We start from the raw sequence: 21137 nt of genomic DNA on the forward strand, positions 1-21137 counted from the left end.
CCAGTCACGCTCTGTCTGAGAAATAAAGTGCCATTAATGCATAGGGCCGGTCCCAGGTCAAGTCCTGAGATGGAGTAAGGATTGTCATGTGTCTCTCTCCCAGGGCCGCCATTTCCAAACTTTGCGTTTTGTGACTTGTACCATATAGATTAATGATTACAACCAGATGGTTTGAAAGGCTGTTAAGGTGGAACACCTTTATCTAATTTACTCAAAGTCATGGTTCAAGTCAACAGGGACTGTTCCCTTTCAAGATGCTTTCTCACTTCTGAGTTTCTTGATTTCTCTGTGACTCTTAGGTTAACAAATATCCCCAAATGAACACAGGGCACATGGCTGTTTTGATGCAGGAATTGTTATGATGCAGACTAGAGAAAGAGAGAGAGAGAGACCGTTAAACTTTCTGCATTTTTTATTTGTTTCTGAGTAATGTGCGAAACATGTTACTTGGGGGAAAGAATCAGGCATTTCATTTGCATTTATATTTGGTAATAAAAAAGGCACTTTCACATTTTGACATGGCTGCTTGAGCACAGCCCACCAAAACGGCCTCTTCAAAAAGAACAGGCCAACTGTGTCAATGACAGCAAATCAGTCCAGCCAACTACTGCCTCCCAGTGAGAGAACGACTGTGGGAGGCTCCCTCTGTCCCCTGGTGGCAGCAGATGTGTACTGTGCTTGGGACCTTCCAGAGCCAAAGCTCTCAGCTCTCTCTTTCTTCCAGAGAGGAATGAGCCTACAGATGATAATTTTGGGTGGGAGGAAGGTCAAGAACAAGGCCGAGGAAACTGTAAAGGAATGAATTGTGTGAGGCAAAAGGAGCCTTTTGATATTTCTGAAATCAACTGAAGAAAACGACTAACGCTTTAAGTCTTCGGTGCGGGCACACGCACACACGCTCCTGTGCTGAAGGACTATGAAATTCCTCCGACTGAAAGAGAGAAACTGGTGTCAGTTCTGTTTGCAGGAGACCAGGTGCTGCGCGCACAAGCCCAGAGGAACAGGCTTGCTTTTCCAGTCTTCCCATCTCTCTGCAGGGCTCAGGCCCTGGCACCCTAGACTGGGACTTCTCGGATTGGAATTGCACGCGGGTGGCATTGCTGCCTTGTGTACTTTCTCTGACAAAAGTTTTACTGCCCTGAGGGAAAACCCTCAATAAAACATTTTCTTGGTTTTGTTTGGTTTTGTTTTTAGTTCTTTTTCACTTTTCTCCCATTTTTTTTCCAACTGGAAAATTTCTTGGGAGACAAGTTAAAAGGTTTAGAATCTAGATCACCTAAAAATATTCTCTAGTTCCTTGCAAAAGCCACTCTAAGATACATTATTTGATTTTGGGATTTTCTCTAACAATGTATACTGCTGACTTTGAACTGACTGCATTGCATGAACACAGCAATGTGAAAGTACTCCACTAAACTAGTGTGCATGAGTGGTTTTTTATCTGCTATATTGAGGAATAATATATGAACACAAAACTGCGCCCATTAAACACATGCGATTCACTGAGATTTGAGAAATTTATATACCAGTTATATCACCACCATAATGAAGATACAGAACATTTTCATCATCCCAAAGCTTCCTTATCCCCTTTATTCTTTTTTCTACCTCTAGCTTCTGGGCAACCCCTGATTTATTTTTAATCATTACAGCTTAGTTTGGACTTTATGTAAATGGAATCAGGCAGTAATGTACTCTTTTGTGTCTGACTTTGTTCAGTATAATGACTCTCAGTTTCATCCACATTGTTGCAAATAACAGCAATTCCTTTTTTTTACTGCGGAGTAATGGTCCATTGGATGGTAGTATTACATTTTGTTTATCTATTCATGATGTTTCCATTTGCATTGGTGTTATTATTATCATTTGAGAGTTCTTCAGTCTCCTTCAGTGCAGGCAGAACTGGTTTTTATTTTTTCAATATGGAAGAACCAAGATGTTTTAGGATACGAAAATTAGAAATTGCCCCAGCTTACTTCTTGGTTTGATTCTGTCACATAGGTATTAAGTCCTTATCCCTGTACTCAGGTCTCAACCAGATCAAGATCCTTTACATTACTTTTTCATTGCCCTCTCTCTGCCTGACTCCCACAACAGCACAATACCTTAATGCGGTTGATGCAGCTCTCTTGATGCAGGAAGTACTTGCTTCTGGTACTGTCTGTCAAATCTCTTCCCAGTTACTGGCTCATGGCCAGCTTCTAATGACTGGAGGATGGAGTCTGGGGTCAGGACCAAGGTGGGGAGGTGGGAGGACACATAGAAAGGTGCCAATTGTGCTCTCCAGGTCTGACCACTCCTATTTCAGTCCAATATTGAACAGACTGATTCTTGCTTTCACACTTCCTCTAATCAGTCTTTTCACTATGTCCTTTGTAGCTTTTATATTAGCATACTAAAGTAATACTGAACAGTTGTTGAATAGATCACGTGTTTGTTTGAGAGAGTCTTCCCTACACCAGTACAGTTCTACCCATTCAACAAAGCGCCTTCAAATGTCACCCTCTTCACTGGCTTCCAGTTGAAACTCTTCCCTTTTTTCTTACTTCTTCCTCCTATGGCACTCTGTCCCCATATCATGGCACTTGCGCATTTTGCATTCTAATTAGTAGTTCATGTGTTTGTGTTTATTACTAAGGAAAGCTAAGGATTTGGGTTCCCCATAACCTTCAGCATGGTGAAGGTGCTATATTCAATTTAATTGCTTGTTGCTGGAAGGAACAGATGAATACAGTCATGGAGACAGCAAAGCCTAGTGTGGCCTCTAGCTTGGGCAATGGAGCTGAGTGTGTTGCGGCTAGCAGACCTGATTGACGGGGCTAAGGTTGGGTATGAATAAAATCAGTATAAAGTATTTGGCCTTTGTTCTGTAGCTGTGGAGAGCCACAGAAATTCCTGCTGTCATGTCAGACAGACCAAGTTTGCAGAACATAGTCAAGTGCATAGGGGAGGGGGGCAGGTCGGAGGCTGAGAATTTATGGTGATTTGTCAGTCCAGCCACAATGGGCAACACAAAACCCAAGGAATGGTTCATTCCAGCCATCCCCACATTATCTTTTTGGCTGCCACTTTGAATACATGATGGCTAATACCATATGGTCCCATTTAGTTATTTGTGAATTTATTTTTTTGACTAATGCAACCAAGCCAAGAAAACAAGCCTGAATAAAATTAAAATATCTAGAAGAGCTATATTTAGATTATCTCATGGTAGAAACAGACTCGTGCTAAATCCTGTCCTCAGATTATTTTTTCAGGCCCTTGTTACTGCTTTTTAAAGTAACAAGCAGAACTGTAGGACTTCAACTGAGTTGCATTCATACAAATATTTAACTGATGGAAATTCAGCTATGCACAGTTGACATTAAAACATAGTATATTGGAATAATGTAATCTAAAATACTATAAACATTTTCATTATACTTTTATGCCATGCAAAACTGAATTCATCCCTAATATTACTTCTAATTTCAATTACTAATTAATTAGAATACTAAACTATTATATACAAAGCCTTTGCTATCATTTTTTATCAGTTATTTAAGAAAGTTTTAGAAAGTTACTTGGGCCCCACTTGATTTTTTCTTTTGACTCTGGGGTTTACTTTAAAAATTATTTTATTATTCCTGTAAAAATGATACAGTTTCATTATAAACATTCAAGCATTAGGAAAGTATTAAAATTATACCCAATTTGTTGGACCTTAGTATCGTTTCAGACACATCTCAATGTATATAAATTAATAAGAAATGCAGATCTTTTCATAGAGTGAGATCATTATATCAAAGTTATTAATAGAGATTATATTTAATTTATTTGAATTTAACAAAAAGAAAACAGTGTAATTGATGATATTGCAAAATTTAAGAAAAATATTTCTTCACCAAAAGAATACTAGTTTTTATTTGGGGGGGGCGTATTTTATTTCATTTTGATTTAATCTTTTTAAAGTATATTTTATTGATTATGCTGTTATAGTTGTCCCAATTTTTTTCCCTTTGCCCACCTCTGTCCAGTACCTGACTTCCCTCCAGTAATCCCTCTCCACTTAGTTCATGTCCATGGGTCATGCATATAAGTTCTTTGGCTTCACCCTTTCCTGTACTATTCTTAACATCCCCCTGTCTATTCTGTTCCCATCAGTTATGCTTCTTGATCCATGCACCATTTCCCCCATTCTTCCCTTTCCCCCTCCCAGCTGGTAAACCTCCAAATGATCCCCATACCTATGATTCTGTTCCTTTTCTGGTTATTTGCTTAATTTGTTTTTGTTTTTATTGTTTAGATTCAGTTGTTAATAGTTGTGAGTTTGTTGTCATTTTAATGTTCATAGTTTTAATCTTCTACTTTTTCTTAAATAAGTCCCTTTAACATTTCATATAATAATGGCTTGGTGATGATGAACTCCTTTAGCTTTACCTTGTCTGGGAAGCACTTTGTCTGCCCTTACATTCTAAATGATAGCTTTGCTGGATAGAGTAACCTTGGTTGTAGGTCCTTGCTTTTCTTCACTTTGAATACTTCTTACCATCCCCTTTCTTGTTCTTCCTCTTCTCCTTCTGGCTCTGCTATGTTTCAGATACTGGTAAGTTTAAAGTTGTCTCAGAGGTTCCTAATGCTCTCCTTGTTTTTGTCAGTTCTTGCTTCTTATTTTTGTTCCACGTAAATGTTTATTCCTCCCTTTTATTCTAAATCATTGACCTGAATCCCAGCTTCTTTCCCATCACTGTTGGTTCCCTGTATATATATATTTTTTTCATTTTGTATAACCTTCACTTCTTCCTTTATTTTGTGGCTGTACTTAGTCATTTCTCTGAGTATTCTGGTCACCAGGTTTTGAACTCTGCATCTGATAGTTTGGCTATCTCCATTTCATTTAGTTCTTTTCTGGGGTTTTGTTCTGTTCCTTCATATTGGCCATATTTCTTCATCTCCTCAATATGGCAGCCTCCCTGTGTTTGTTTCTGTGTATTAAGTAGAGATGTTTTGACTCCATGTCTTGGTAGTATGGCCTAATGTAGTAGGTGTCCTCTAGGGTCCAGTGGTACAGCCTCCCCTATCACCCAAGCTGGGTACTTGAGGTGCAAGCTTTGTGTGGGCTGAGTATACCCTCCTCTTGTAGTGAGCCTAGGTTGCTGTTGGTAGATCAATGGGAGGGATTTACCCAGGCCAGTCAGCCACAAGGACTGGCTGCAACCACTGACCACCAACTTCTGCCCTCTGTGGATGATCAGCTGTGCAGGGGCAGGGTAGTGGCACACTGATGTGGTCTGTAGCTGTCCACTGGGTGCACTGGCCCTGGGTTTCCAGGGTGGTGCAGGTCAAGGTCAGCCCCAATCTGTGTTTTTCCCAGGGTCACCCTGACTGAGCAATAAAGAAATCTGAGATGGCTGCTACTTTTGCTGGGCTTGGAGATTCCCAGGCAAAGCCAAGCTGTGAATCTAAGCTGGCTGCTGCTAGTGCTGTGCCCAGGGTTCACAGTGATGTTTGATAGGCTTTTGTAGTGAAGGATGATCCAAGACCATCCATTCATATGGAAAAGTAGCTCAGGTGAGCTTGTAAATTGGGTTGGGCGGAGTCTCTGGGGATTTCCAAGGAGGGTCAAACAGTGTTAGCCAGGTTGAAGGAGTCTCAGATATGGTACCAGCCTGCTGGCTCTGTTGTGGGAGGGTTTTAAAAAAGAGATAATGGCTTCTGCTTGCCTTGATGCCAGACACTTCAGTTCCTCTGGTGCCTTTCAAGCTGCTACCTCAGTGCTGGAGCTCAGAGGGAGTAAGTCGTAGTGGGTGAGTCTGTTTGCAGATTCTTTAACATGAACTGCTAGGGGCTCCTCCAACTCAATCCTTGCTGGTTTTTGCAGCCAGAAGTTGTGGGGACTTACCTTCCTGCCACTAGAACCCTGAGTGAGAGGGTCTGGCGTGGGGCTGAGACTCCTCTCTCCTGAGACCTCCCTCCCGAATATTTATTCACCACACATGGATGAGGGACCAGCTTGTTCCTACCTGTCTCGATGGATGTGGTTCCTTTAATTCTGTAGTTGTCAGACTTCCGTTCAACTCAATTACTGATGGTTCCAGCTCATGGTTGTTCTATATTTTAGTTGTAATTTTGTGTGGCTTTGTGATGAGGTGAGCTATATCTGCCTACACCACCATCTTGACTGGATCCCCTCTGACTTAATCTTTATTGTATTTTTTCCATTACCATTTAGTCCCCTTATATCCCTATCCTCCCAGCAATCACCACACTGCTATCCATGTCCGGGAGTCCTTTTCCTTTTTTGCTCAATCCCTCCACCTCCTAACCTTTCCTCCCGCCTAGCTGTCATCTGCTCTATTAGTTTTTAAAAGACCCATTAAAGTTAAAAAACAAAGAGAAATTATTAAAGGATTTGAAAAAACTTAACTCCATGTTTTAATTTTATACTGTTTTAATTAACTGTTTGACATGAAAGGTCTGAAGAATTTAGTATCATTAAAATCTCTTGCAGCTCTCCTTGCCTTTTACAAGCATTTTTATTTGCCAAGGTGTGTTTCTGTTATATTCTCTTCCCTAATCAAATCATAATTTATTTAGTCATTTTACCTTGTTCTATATTTAAATGAAATCATTGGCGGTCTTATAAGTCATAGCTTCAATATTTCTGAGTTTTTTTGTTGTTTCATCTTTTGATTGCTTATATTTTATATTAATTGATGTTTCTCGAAATGGACTGGAAGTAGAGTGACTGTATCATTTACTGACTAAACAGGGACAATGTAGAGAATAAATGACAATGGGTATGATAGAGACTATTTTAGACAAAGCAAGACTTAAGATTACCTTAAAGCCAAAATGGGTGTATTTCATAAGTTCCCGCGTGCTTCAATTCAATACCTTCTGAGGCTTTTAAATGGTGCCAAATGGCTCCTTATACAAAGGAGCATCTATTTGGAAAACAAGTTTGGCTCTGACTAACGGCCCAACAGCTCACTTCCTGGGATTAATGGATGAGTTTTACAGAACCCACGAATCATTCAAAATCATACCTATAATTCTGTATACATGTGTATTTTCCTGGAGAGATGATTATAGCAGTCATTACATTTTCAAAGGGGCATATTTCCCATAATTATTACTTCTAATATCTATTTCACATCAAATCTTCAAAAAGCTACATTCTTGAGTCATGTTCTTCTAAATGTCCTGTAAATAATATTGCACAACTATAATTTCACACTATTATCACTTAGTTTTTATTGTGGGACTAATATATAAATGTAGAGTGTTTCTCATCTTCTGTAAAAGATCTAGGAATGACCTTCATTTTAGCTTCAATATCTCTTTTAAGATTCATACAATAATATTTAATGTTAGAAATATTTTTTTCCTCTAACCATTTATTATACTTCTTCTGTAAGCTCTATTTGTTATTGAGCTGTGTGGTTCCCTATGGTTTCCTTTTAGCCTGAGCTATCAGGGAGGTCACTGAGAGCTATTTGAAGCAATTTGAAGCTATTTGAAATAAGCATTCTAGTCTAGTTTTATGAAACTTTGTCCATTTTTCTTCCAGTAATATCTCTCTTAAGGTTGTCCAACAAACCACCCTCTTCTCTTAGTCCTTATTCTTTCCCTCTTGCTTTAATTGTGGCATTATAACTATTTGTTTTAAATTGTAAAAGTAAATGGATATATGACAGATCATCTACACTAAATAGGAGAAAAGTTGTTAAATGTCCACGTTCCTTTGCATTGCACAGTCCTGGCCTAAAAGATTGGACATGCGGTGTTCCTGACACACAAAAGACATTAACAAAAAGAAAAAAAGTGTTGCATGGAAAATAAAATGATAATTCCAATAGTGGCCAGCAAAATGATTGAAAACATATGAAAGTGAGTGGATTCAAGTTAAAAGAAATACACACATGAAAGCGTTCCCTGAAGTGTTCAGTGCCTCTGTCTGTATCCAGACTAAGTAGACTTTCCCAGGGAACTAAAAGAATAAAGGCAAAATTGTGATGATTCCTAATAAACTGTGTGTGTAGATGCATGTGGTCTCCCCCATCCCATAGAACAGTTTACACCTAATATAGCATTATGTAGATCCAGAGATTAATTTTTAGAAACATTTTTTACCTCAATGTTAAAAAAGTAATGCCTCTCCCCCAAAACATCTGAAATGTTGACAGGAAAACTTGATAGGATCGTTTGCTCTGCAGAAATTTTAGATGTATTGACTTCCCCTTCGCCTGCCTTTGATTACACTTTCCTGGAGTTGGCAGGCCCTGGCAGGGCCTGGTGTAAACAGGCCCTTGGGCAAACCTCCCATGGCCTCTGCCTTGCTCTGTTAGGCTGTGCCACATTAGCACATGAGCCAGGAAGGTCCTCTGCCCCTTCTGCCAGGGTTATGGTACCCTCTTCCTGTTCTTCTCCATCCCCCACACATCTACTTCCAACTGAAAACTGGATGAGGAAACTGAAGGGTAAAATATTGGCAACTGGGGTACTGGCAATAACCACAAGTTACTGATTATTCCGCTTTCCCTGGAATTTCAGGCTGACAATTGTGAAATTAACAAAAAATGAAAGAGGGTCTCTCATCTCCATTCGGACCCACGGGGATGCATTTTTCTCTTCGGCTGTGTCTGGGTGACTTGCATTTCCCCAGAGCATGGCTTAGGAGTGAGATGTTCAAAACCTGAGAATATGGAGGATGTTGCAGGTTCAACTGCAGTTCAACCACAAATACAGAGTATGCAGCATGCTTTGGAAAACATAATATAGAACATATCAGCCTTTTTATGGTATTAATTTTCTCCTACATCCCTGTAAGTTATTTTGTGCATATCTTCTGGACTCTGTCTACCCCTCTTCTACTAATTTTTCCTTCCAAAAGAAACCTTCTGACAATGTGACATTCTTCATTTATGACCCATGCCATTTATTTTCCTTATATGCTTGGTTAAATACTGGATCTGCCTCATACTTTCCGTATGGAATTTTAATAAATTCATTATTCTCAAAGCAAAACAAAAACAAAAACTTTTCTTTTTTAAGCTAAAAAAAAAAACAACCCTGCATTTAATTAATCTTTCAAGTAAATAAACATGTAAAACATAGTAAAGAACTTTTGGATATTTTGAAAATTATTGCTTCTGCTTTAGGTCTTAAATTCCCTTAATATTTTTAAGGCACTTTTTAGATGTTATGTTATGTTATGTTAGAAGTTTCATGGCTAATAACAGGGAAGGATTAACAACTACTTAGTTATTTTTATGAATGCAGTCTATTGCCATAATTCAATGCAGAACAACAGAATAAAAATATTTGACCTCAAATAACGTACTTGGAAATAAAAACTTAGCTCCTCAAGTGAGTAACTCCATTTGACATTTTGCTTGGTCTATATTAATTGTGGATTTACTCACCTAGAATTTGTTATTTTTGCTTGGCTATGCAAAAATCATATATGTGCTAAATCTGATTTTAATATTCCTCTGTGCTCTCTCCACTGCAAGTGTAACCTCCAATAGTCTTAGTTAAAAGCAGGCTGATTCTAAAACAAACACATTCATTTTACCATGTTTTATTTCTCCAAAGAAGACCACTCCACCAGCTTAGTTTCTGCTTCCATGCCACCCAGACTACTTAAGAACATATTGGAAAGAGTCGTTTAATTCCATTAAAATTTCTTGCCACTTAACTTAACTGGGTCTTTTCCATTACTAGGTGAAATTACTATTACATTCCTTACAGTGCTACCTAATCCCAGTATTTTTCACTATTCTGGTTCCCAGAATTTGAATCTCTTTACTCTCTGAAGATCCTTTTACCTCATCCTTAGAAGACCAAGTTCATTTTATGTGAGATCCATGAATGCCTTCCTTCTCTAGAGCCTTTTTCTAACTTCATCTATTTCCTCTCTTCCTCTTCCTCAGAGGCTAACATCTACAATTACACCTTTGATTACCTTTGCCTCCTCTGAGGCCTTTTTAAAATTGATTATCCCTTTCCTCTTAGGCCTGCAGTCTCTCTTTCTACAAAAGATACTCCTAACCTAAAAACAATAACAACAAATCTTTCTTCAGCTTTACTTATCTCTCAAATTTCCTTTCTGCAAGCTTTTTGCACATTTATTCCTTCCCTTTCTCCTTAACTTGATGTTTAATTCCTAACACTTTAGTTGTTATTCTTATTACCCCATTGGAATTAAACTATCAAAACTCACTGATTTACAATCTATTGATAACCAAATCTAATGATCTTTTTCAACCTCCAATCTTCTCTGTAGCATTTGACAAAGTAACATTTGACACCATCTTTCTGGAAACCAGAAGTGTTTCCAGAATTCCGAATGGAATCTTCTGTCTCCATTCCCTGTTTCTTTAACTGCAAATTTAGATCTTTATCTCTGTAGGCTTCGGTTTTTCCTTATTGTAGCTATTCTCCCAAGAATTTTTCTTCAAACAATCCCTATATACCCCTTTTTGGAAATTTCTATGGTTTTAGTGTCTTTTCTGTGTTAATAGCTCTGAAGCTCATTAATCCTGAATTACAGGCCTCTATTTACTGTTTAGGCTGGATTTATTCACATTCAAATTTTACTGATATGTCAAATGCAACAGGCCCAGAACAGGTTCTTTTTTTTCTTTCTCCTTCTCCAGACTGTCTTTCCTGATTTGTCCCCTTTCAGTCAGTCACATCACCATCTTCCTTGTCACCGAGAATAAAACATTGGTTCTCTTGGACCCACGCTTTCCTTAGCCCAGAGCCATGAATGTTCCAGCTGTCAGATAAGCTGCCCTTCTAGCCTGTTTAGACACAGTACACCGGACTAACTTTCTTGAAGTGCCATTATAGGTTATTCCCCTGATTAACAATTTCCTATTGTTTCGGTTTTCCTGAGAAATTTTTACCGGCTTTTTATCTCTCAGTTTTAATTTCCCATATATTTACGCACGCTGTCTACCTTTTCCTCCAGATCCTTTAATATAGTTATTATAATTATTTTAAAAATAATTATTTAAAAACCCTGATAATCCTGATATTTAGGCCATACCCTGATCTGGTTGCACTTAAGATCTGACAATGATAGATCATAATTTCTGTGTGTGTCTATGTGTGTATGTATGCACGGGCATGCTTTATAATTATGATTGAATGCTGAACATTGTAAGATTCTAAGGTAAATTATTCTTCTGCCCAGAAATCAGCATGCCTGTTCTGTCAGGTGTGAGTATAAGCTGTTGTTTCGATGTAGTCTGCAGTTTAGCAAGGTTTGGAATTTATCTTTGCTTCAGTTATGTTCAATGGGCTACAGCCTTTAAATCCTCCCAATGGTAAACTGCTTCTGCCTTGTACTTACTGTAAGACCTGGAACCAAAGAGCTCCTCCCAGTTCTTTTGCCGCACCCTTAGATTCTGGTGGGGCTATACATGCCTCTAGCAGAGAGGAAGTCTCTCTTGTCACCTCACCTCTCAAAAATAGACTTCTCTTATCTGGTACTTGGAGTAAAACGTATTTCTCTATCTCTAGTCTCAGATTTAGGCAGGCCCTATGTTCTTGACTTGGTGATGGTTTCCTCAATGCTCCTACCTCGTGCCAATGTTACGGGGTGTAAGACCTGGCGGGTGGCAGAGTGGGGTTCCCAGTCAGTTGTCCTGCTCCTTTATGAGGCAGACCAATGCTGTTCATACTAATGTAAAGTTGGAGTGTGGAAGTCTTCTCTTGGTTCTTCAGAACCACCGTCAGACTTAGGCAGTCCCTTTCATTTATTAATTTATCTAGCAATTTAGAATCTCCAATAGGCTCAAAAATTATGATTCTGTAGGTTATCTGATTTGTTCTCATTGTTTAGATGGAAGCAATGTTTCTTGTAACTTTCAATATCTTAGACAGAAGCCAAAGCTCCCTAGTGCATTTTATCCTTAACTCTCCCATAGATTTTATTCTTTAAGAAATAAATGCTAAGAAAAGGATTTAAGTTCAAGTAGTTTATTTGGGAGATGATCCCAGAAAACCTCAGTAAAGTAGTGGAAGGAGAGACAAAGAAGAGGAGAAAGCTTATATAGTGTGATCATGAACAATTATGCAGTCCCAGTGGGGACTTCTGGAAGACTGTATGGAAGCAACCTTATGGAGGAAGCTGGGTATTTATCCTCCAACTTCCATCTGTAATTGTTTAGCTATTCTGTTGTGGGTGGAGCCTACTCCAGGTCAAAAATGGCAGAGAAGCACAGGAGCTTGCAGTAGAAAGTTGTTTATATGAAGGAACATGGGCAGGCATAACACCATTATACACTCTCCAATGATACTTATTACTTTATTTCTCAGACATACTGATGTACTACAGCCTGATGTTTTTTGAGAGGATGATTCATACCTGATTTATCATTGTATTTTCCCACTGTGGAGAATAGAATACAATCAATCAATACTTATTAAATGAAAATATATATATATTATAAAGTATCAATATGTAGAATTCTGGTTAGCTCATCCTTATTTTTTATCCCCCTCCCAAACCCGCATTCTCACCCAACTAATCACTCATATAACTTAGCTCTCTTAATTTCCAAAAAGGTGAACTTTACCAGACTGGTGGGAATTTAAAGAAAAACATTGATTTTATAGTTAATTTGAATGTTATAATTTTAAAACATAATTTTCTAAGGTCTGTCTAACAGATATTTTCTATTATTTGCAGTTAAAAATGATTAGGCGTCCACCAACAATTATTTGCTACATTTGTGGTCGTGAATACGGGACAAAATCTATTGCTATCCATGAACCACAATGTCTGAAAAAATGGCAAAATGAAAACAACTTGTTGCCTAAAGAGTTAAGGAGACCAGAACCTAAAAAACCTGAAGTCGGGACCATTAGTGGTAAGTTTTTGGATGAAAAGACTTGAGTGAATAATGGGAGATTTTTCTTTCTCTCTAAAATTATAAGTATAGAGATATTCTTTTCTCTATTCTTCCCACAACTGAAATCAGCAATATTTACTGTCTTGGCTACAGCTGAATAGGAAAAATGGTTCTAGAATGCCTCCCCAAGGTGTTATCCTCAGATGCTGAGACATAAAGACACCACATCCTGGCAAAACTGTGCAAGGAGAGGGATCCACTGGAATTTATGTATTTCTCAAAAGTTAATTTCATATACTATCAAACATATGACACTTGGTGTCATATTTTCAAATATAAATACATCTTGGAGTTTGTAGAACAGGAGTACCAAGCACAAATGCTTACAGGGTCCACTAGTCAGGTTTCAAAATTGAATAAATTGGTTCATGTATGAAAAGAGGAACTGTGAAGACTATGGTAGCTGGGAAGCACTAACTCCCTCAAAAGTAGACAGCTGCTGCCCAGTCCAGCTGGTGTTATCATTAAGTTTAGCATAGTGTGGTCAAACAGAGGGATCCAAAATGGTGGAGTAAGTAGAAGCTACACTAACCTCCCAGAACCAATCTGGAATTGTATAGAAATCACCCAGAATAACCAACTGGACACTAGCTGGAGAGAACCTTTATAACTACAGGCAGATAGAAGAAACCACTTCACCACAACATGACTGGTAGGGAGTGCAGAGGAGACACAAGAATGCTAGGTGGGCTCCCATGGGTGGCAGCTGAAGAGCCAGAGGGATATCTCAGTGGCCAGAGGGTTCCCCCTGAGAAGCGTGGGGTCTAAACACCAAGCTTGGCTCCCCAGCCTACAACACCAAAACCAGAAAGGAACCCAGATAACATCTAGATGTGAAAAGCAGCAGGGTTTCTGTGTGCAGGGAGAGATGGCTGGAGACACAGAGAGCCTCTTTAAGGACCAAAGAACAATATTTCATTTGCAGCCAATTACCCTGGGCTATGGCAAAGGGAGGGAAGACTAGAACAGAGATGCTTAAGGAGAATCTTGTGTTGGTGGCTCTGGGGAGAAAACTGAAGGAACAGCCACCAGGATCCCTACGCTCCGTCATTCCCCATACAGCAGGAGCCATTACTCTCAGGCAGTATACTCCTCTCTGAATGGCATTAGCCTGAGGCCAAGCAGTATCTCTACCTGCAGGAATCACTCTGCCCCACCCTGATTACAGCTTGATTAGATTGAAAGCTGATCAGCTTAATGACTGATTAGTTTCACAGTTAAGGTGGAAAATACAAAGCAACAAAAATGTGAAGAAAAAAAAAAACCTGAAATGAAAGAACAAAAGAATTTTCCAGAAGCAGGTGGAATGGAGGGAAGCAAATTATTGGTTAGAGAATTTAGAGTAATGATTGTAAGGATACTCAACAGCATGATAAAAAAAATGGAAACCACACACACAAAAAAAAGACCAGTCAGAAATAAAGACTGCAATATATTAAATAAATAATACATGGGAAGGAGTAAACAGTACGTTACACGAAGCAGAGGATATAATCAATGTTTTGGAAGAAAAGTAAAAACAACAACAACAACAACAAAAAACACCAAAGCAGAGCAGGTAAAGGAAAAAAGAATTTGAAAAAATGAGAAGAGTTTAAGAAACATTTTGGACAACATAAAGTATAAAAATATCTGCATCATGGGAATACTGGATGGAGAAAGGCGTGAGATAGGGATTGAGAACCTATTTGAAGAAATAATGACCAAAAACTTCCCAATTCTGGTGAAGGAACATGTCACAAAGGTTCAGGAAACTCAGAGAGCCCCAAACAAGTTGTACCCAAAGATACCTACACTGTGGCACATCATAATTAAAATGACAAGGCTTAAAGACAAGGAGAGAATCCTACAAGCTGCAAGAGAAAAGCAGGGAGTTACCTAGAAGGGAGCACCAATTATACTGGCATCTAATTACTCAACAGAAACATTTCAGGCCAGAAGGGAGTGGTGTGAAATATACAACCAAGGTTACTTTACCCAGCAAGGCTGTCATTTAAAATTGAAGAAGAAATAAGGAGCTTCCAAGACAAGAAAAAGCTAAAGGAGTGTGTTAATACCAAACCAATACTACAATAAATGTTAAAGGGGTTGCTTTAAGAAGAAGAGAAAGAAAGAAACAAAAACAAAACAGGAAAACAGTCTAACAATAAAATGGCACTATATATGTATCTATCAATAATCACCTTAATTGTAAATGTCTTAAATTCTCCAACCAAAAGACAGAGGGCAGCTGAATGGATAAGAAAACAAGACCCATATATATTCTGCCTCCTAGAAACCCATCTCAGATTGAAAAGTACAAAAAGACTGAAAGTAAAGAATTGGAAAAAGATATTTCATTCAAGAGGAAAGGGAAAAAAAGCTGGGGTAGCAGTACAATTTTCTGACCAAATAGACTAAAAACAAAGACTGTAGTAAGAGACAAAGGACACTACACAATAATAAAGGGAACAATACGACAAGAGGATATAACCCTAGTAAACATCTATGCACCCAACATAGGAGCACCTAAATATGTAAAGCAAATCAATAGAAATACAGTCATAGTTGGGGATTTTAACACCCCGTTGACTTCAATGGATAGATCTTCCAGGCAGAAAATCAACAAGGAGACAGCAGGTTTAAACGATATACTAGAGCAAATATATTTAATTGATATCTTCAGAGCATTTCACCCCAAAGCAGCAGAATACACATACTTTTCAAGTACACATGGAACGTTTTCTAGGATAGACCACATGTTAGGACACAAAACAAGTCTCAGTACATTTAAGAAAGTCAAAATCATATCAAGTATCTGATCACAATACTATGAAACTAGAAATCAATCACAAGAACACTGATGAACATGCAAAGACATGAAAGCTAAATAACATGTTATTAAACAATAGGTCAATAATGAGATCAATGAAGAAATCAAAAGATATCTCTAACAAATGAAAATGAGAACACAACAATCCAAAATCTGTGGGACACAGAGAAAGTAATCCTAAGAGGGAACTTCATAGCATTAGAGGCCTATCTCAAAAAAAGAAAAAGAAAAAGCTCAAATAAAGGATTTAACTTCACACTCAAGGGAACTTGAAAAAGAACAACAGGACTTCCAGCCAAGATAGAGGCCTAGACAGACACACTGCATCTCCCTCCACATCTAAGAAGGAACACAACTACCTCAAAACTAGAGACAACCAGAAGTTCCAGAAAATTGAGCTGCTTAGAGGTCCAACAAACAAAGATATAAAGAAGAAATACTCATCCTGACAAGTAGGAGGGGTGGAGCCAGGGCGGAGAGGACCCAGTGTGGTGGTGGCAGCAGTGCCAGGCCAGTGGAAAGTGCAGTCACACGTTTTAAAGGGAGAGACACCTGGGGATGGCTCCCAGCACCAGACCAGACCAGCGCCAGGAAAAATCAAACCTCATTACTTCTGACTGTGCAAACCAATGGGAGTTGGGGCGGAGGAAGAAACTGCTGGTCTATCAGCAGAGTCCATCTGTTTAAAGGGCCCCCACAGTCAAAGAACATTCGAAGACCCATTCACTGTGGGAACAATAGCCAGACAACAGCTAGAGAGGCGCCCAGTCCCATACGAAGTGGGAGAAGTGCCTGGAACAGGGGAGAGTGCTGAACAAGCGGCATTGTTCCCTCTCAGCTCCCACACAAACTGAGCCACAACATGGTGAAATGGCTTTCCCTGTACTGACAAATTCCTAGGCTCCACCCCTTACAACATAACTGTGCAACAGCTCTACCTAAGACACAGATGCAAACAAACACAGGAGCCTGTCTAGATGAGGAGACAGAGAAGTATGGCCCAAAAGAGGGAACAGATCAAGGTTCTAGTGGGAGAACTAAGCAACGAGGAGAGAGCCAACCAAACATATGAGGAGATAGCCAATCTAACTGATGCAGAGTTCAAAACACTGGTGATAAAGATGCTCACAGGCTTGACAGATATGCTTAAAAATGGCAAATGCATAAGGGAAGATGTGAAGGCTATGCTAAATGAAACGAAGGAAAATCCACACAAACACAATGATGAAGGGAAGGAAACCGGGGTTCAAATCAATGATATGGAACATAAGGAAGAAATAAACAGTCAATCAGTACAGAATGAGGAAACAAGAATTGAAAAAAATGAGGAGAGGCTTAGGAACCTCTGGGACAACTTTGAACATGCCAATGTCTGAACCATAGGGGTGTCAGAGGAGAAGAGGAAGAGGAAGAAATTGAAAACTTATTTGAGAAAATAATGAAGGACAACTTCCCAAATTTGACAAAGGATATAGACAATACAAATCCAGGAAGCACAGAGAGTCCCAAACAAGCTAGATCCAAAGAGAACCACACCAAAACACATCATAATTAAAATGTCAAGGGTCAAGATAAAGAGAATCTTAAAAGCAGCAAGAGAAAAGGGGAGAGTTACCTACAAAGGGGTGCCTATAAGACTATCAGCTGATTTCTCAAAAGAAACTTTACAGGTAAGAAGGGACTGGCAAGAAGTATTCAATGTAATGAAAAGCAAGGACCAACAACCAAGATTACTCTATCCAGCAAAGCTATCATTTAGAATGGAAGGGCAGATAAAGTGCTTCCCAGACAAGGTGAAGCTAAAGGAGCTCATCATTACCAAGCTATTATTATATGAAATGTCAAACGGACTTACTTAAGAAAAAGAAAATCAAAATTATGAACACTAAAATGACAACAAACTCACAACTATCAACAACTGAATCTAAAAAGTAAAACAAAATCCAACTAAGCAAACCAGAATAGGAACAGAATCTTAGGTAACGGGATCATTTGGAGGGTTGTCAGCTGGGAGGGGGAAGGGGGAGAAATGCGGAAATGGTGCAGGGATTACGAAGCATAATTGGTTGGTACAAAATAGACAGGGGGAAGTTAAGAATAATATAGGAAAGGCTGAAGTCAAAGAAATTATATGCACGGCCCATGGACATGAACTAAGGGAGGTGGGACTGCTGGAGGGAAGTGGGTACTGGGCAGAGAGGGGCAAAGGGGAAAAAAATTGGGACTATTGTAACAATATAATCAATAAAATATAATAAAAAAAAGAATAAACAATAACAAACACAGCCCAAAGTGAATGGAAGGAAGACAATAATAAAGATTAGAGAAGAAATAAATGAAATAAAGTATAAAAAAATGATCAAGTCCAAGAACTGGTTCTTTGAAAAGGTAAACAAGATTGACAACCTTTAACCAGACTCCTCAAGAATAAAAGAGAGAGGACACAAATAAATAAAATCAGAAATGAAAGAAAACAAAAACAAGTGACACCAAAGTAATACAAAGGATTCTAAGAAAATATTATGAGCAACTATATGCCAACAACCTGGACAACCAGGATGAAATGGATGAATTCCTAGAAGCATACAATCTCCCAGAAATAAATCAGGAAGAATCAGAGCATCTGTGTAGACATATCACACCTAATTAAATTGAAGCAGTAATAAAAGTTCTAAAAAATCCCCCCAAAAGAAGAGCCCGTGGACCAGATGTCTTCACAGGTAAATTTTACCAAACATTCAAACAAGAACTAACACCTTTCCTTCTCAAACTATTTCATAAAATTCAAGAGGAGGAAAGGCTCCCAAACTCATTTTATTTGGCCAGCATTATCCTAATTCCAAAACCAGATAAAGACACTGCAAAGAAAGAAAAGTATAGGCCAATATCCCTGTTGAACATAGATGCTAAAATTCTCAACAAAATATTAGCAAATTGAACATGCCAATGCATCAAAAAGATCATACAGCATGATCAAGTAGGATTTATTCCGGGAATGCAAGGTTGGTATAACATTTGATAATCAACAAATATAAAGAAAATAAAGGATAAAAACCACATGATCATATGAATAGACGCAGAAAATGTTTTCAATGCACCTCCTATAATTTTCCTGTTGGTCTCAGGTTATTTTTATTTCTGAAGGTGTCCCTCATCTGTACATCAAAGAAGTCCCATTGCCACTTCCACCCATGGACTTACTGTAGTCATAGAGTTCAAATAACCCTTCCTTCATATCCAATGTCAGAACCCTATGCAGTCACTTATAGAGATGTAATGAATCATCTTAAAGTGAGAATCAATGAATATTCTGAAATTTTTAGTCCGTATTAAAATTTATGAGTCAGAAGAAAGTCAGTGCCATTATTTTTGCAACAGTTTTCAAAGCACACAAAATACACTTTTACATCCTATGTAGAAAGTGATACTTGTTTATCCAAAGGAGAAACACTAGGTATTGCTGGGGTTCAATTTTCCATGGAGGGCAGGGTGGAGAATATTTGAAGTAGGCATGTTAAGGAATCTGAGGTTTGCTATGGTTGTGTGAACCATTAGACAGAACTCATGAGAATGAGAATTGCCTGGGCTTTAACGACGAAATATATACTCTGAAAATGATGAAAAAATCTATGTTATATATTTTTGAGTGCCTGGCTACACATTGGAGGGCTTATTTTGGGAGATTCTAAGACATAGTCAATTTAATGTACTAAAGTCATTCTATTTAAATAAGGTTCATTAAAGCTAAATCCCACACTGTTTCTCTAAAATAAAGCCATATGCCTTTTTTCCTGTGCTCTGCCAATGAAGATTATACATCTTTCAGCTGTCTTCGTTGTTTTCCTAAGGGCACTTCTTTTCATCAGATTAACTGTTCTGTTTGCATTCTTCACTTTAATTACTCAAAGAATCTCTGAGTTTATGGCTTTAAAGAGATGATAAATTTTTATGATGTAATTTATCTTAAATTCACTCTCAACTGTCAGTTTTGGCCTCTAAAAACATTCCAATGAAGGATTACGGAAGAGGAAAATACAAATACACGTTCTTTTTCCTTTGTAAGTTTATATTTAGAGTCAACTGAAAGAAAGCCAAACGTTATATTTGCAAGATAACAATGTGTAAGCAAAGATGTTAATAATTAGTAAAGAATGAATATCATAACACATAAAACAATGCCTTTCCCTTTTTAAAATCCAAGAGCAAAACGCCTCTGGTTCATAGCTAACTTTACTCAACCCTTGAGTGAACAGCACTTTTTTCTTTCTTTTTTTTTAATTTTTGGCCAGAGTAATAGGATTTGTTTAAAGGCCTCAGTCAACAGGTATTTCCTGAAAATATTTTCCGTAAAAAGTAGAATATGGTTCTCCCTAATGAAAACTGATCCATTTTACCACTTTCTTTTCCTTTCCTTTCTTTTTTGTTCTTTCTTTTTTTTTTTTTCTTTTTTCTTTAACTTTCCAGCCAAAGGTTTCTATGATCTCGAGACCTTAAATGAAGCTGCTTGGACAAGTGCCCAGAACCAGTTGGTTCCCTGTAATATTTGTGGGCGTACCTTCCTGCCAGACAGACTGATTGTTCACCAACGATCCTGTAAACCAAGAGTCACCAAGTAAAGCCTTTTCTCCCTACAAAAGTGTTACAGGAATTAAACCCTTTTGAAAGAGATGGGGGTGTATGGCGGGAAAGAGAAGAAGCTGGTGAAGAGAGGAACAATGAAAAATGGAACAGATCCAAGACGACGGTCTAGCACGGGATGCCCAGTGCTTTGGTGGTAGGCACGTGACCACTGTGTGGTGGGCAAATGCTTGTGCACAGACGCACTGGGGGCTGGCATGTCCCGCTTTCATCAGGCAGAATTACAAGTGGGCTGCCCTTCATCAGACCCGGCATTTTTGAGTCAAGGAAATTTCAGGGCCAATTGTTGCCATTTTTCTTCCATTCTGTTTTCCTGAGTGAGATTTTGAACCTCACAATCAAGACTATTATTCAGTGAACAGAGGCTTTGGGTGGTGATTTTGGGCAACTCCTTAGTCCCAAGAAAAACTGGATTTCTTCCCATCCTTGTGCTTATTGAAATAACATGCCACTCCCTGTTTCCTTTGATCCAGGGAAGTGTTTTTAATTGAGCTATTGATTTGAAATCTTCTTTTCTCTATAAGATCATTTCAACAGGAGAGGCGTTCAAAAAAGGGTAAAGGACTTGCAGTACTGGAACTGTATATAACACAAATTCTCTTACTAAAGGTGAAAAATGCAACAGGGAAATTTCAGAGCCAGTGCCAGCCTCATATGTCAGGAGACTGCTGCAATGCGATTCATCAGATGGGTGGAGGCCCCTTCCTTCTATAGAAGTCCAGCGGGAGTTTTTCATGCCCTCCCTCCTAGGGGCTTATAGGTGTTTTATTGTTGAGGTC

General features: G+C 38.5%; 1 protein-coding gene across 1 annotated transcript in view; it reads left to right on the forward strand.

Moving 5' to 3' along the window:
- Window positions 1-20643, forward strand: part of LOC150008889 (zinc finger protein 474-like) — a 33173-nt gene extending 12530 nt beyond the window's left edge. Inside the window, exons 2-3 of the mRNA XM_090279056.1 lie at window positions 12686-12866; window positions 20185-20643. Coding sequence (XP_090135182.1) covers window positions 12686-12866; window positions 20185-20336 — 333 coding nt within the window. The 3' untranslated portion in view covers window positions 20337-20643. The remainder of the gene's footprint in view (window positions 1-12685; window positions 12867-20184) is intronic.
- Window positions 20644-21137: the final 494 nt, after the last annotated feature.

This window comes from Furipterus horrens, unplaced genomic scaffold, assembly GCF_987537825.1.
Source record: "Furipterus horrens unplaced genomic scaffold, mFurHor1.1.pri manual_scaffold_5, whole genome shotgun sequence".
NCBI lineage: Eukaryota > Metazoa > Chordata > Mammalia > Chiroptera > Furipteridae > Furipterus > Furipterus horrens.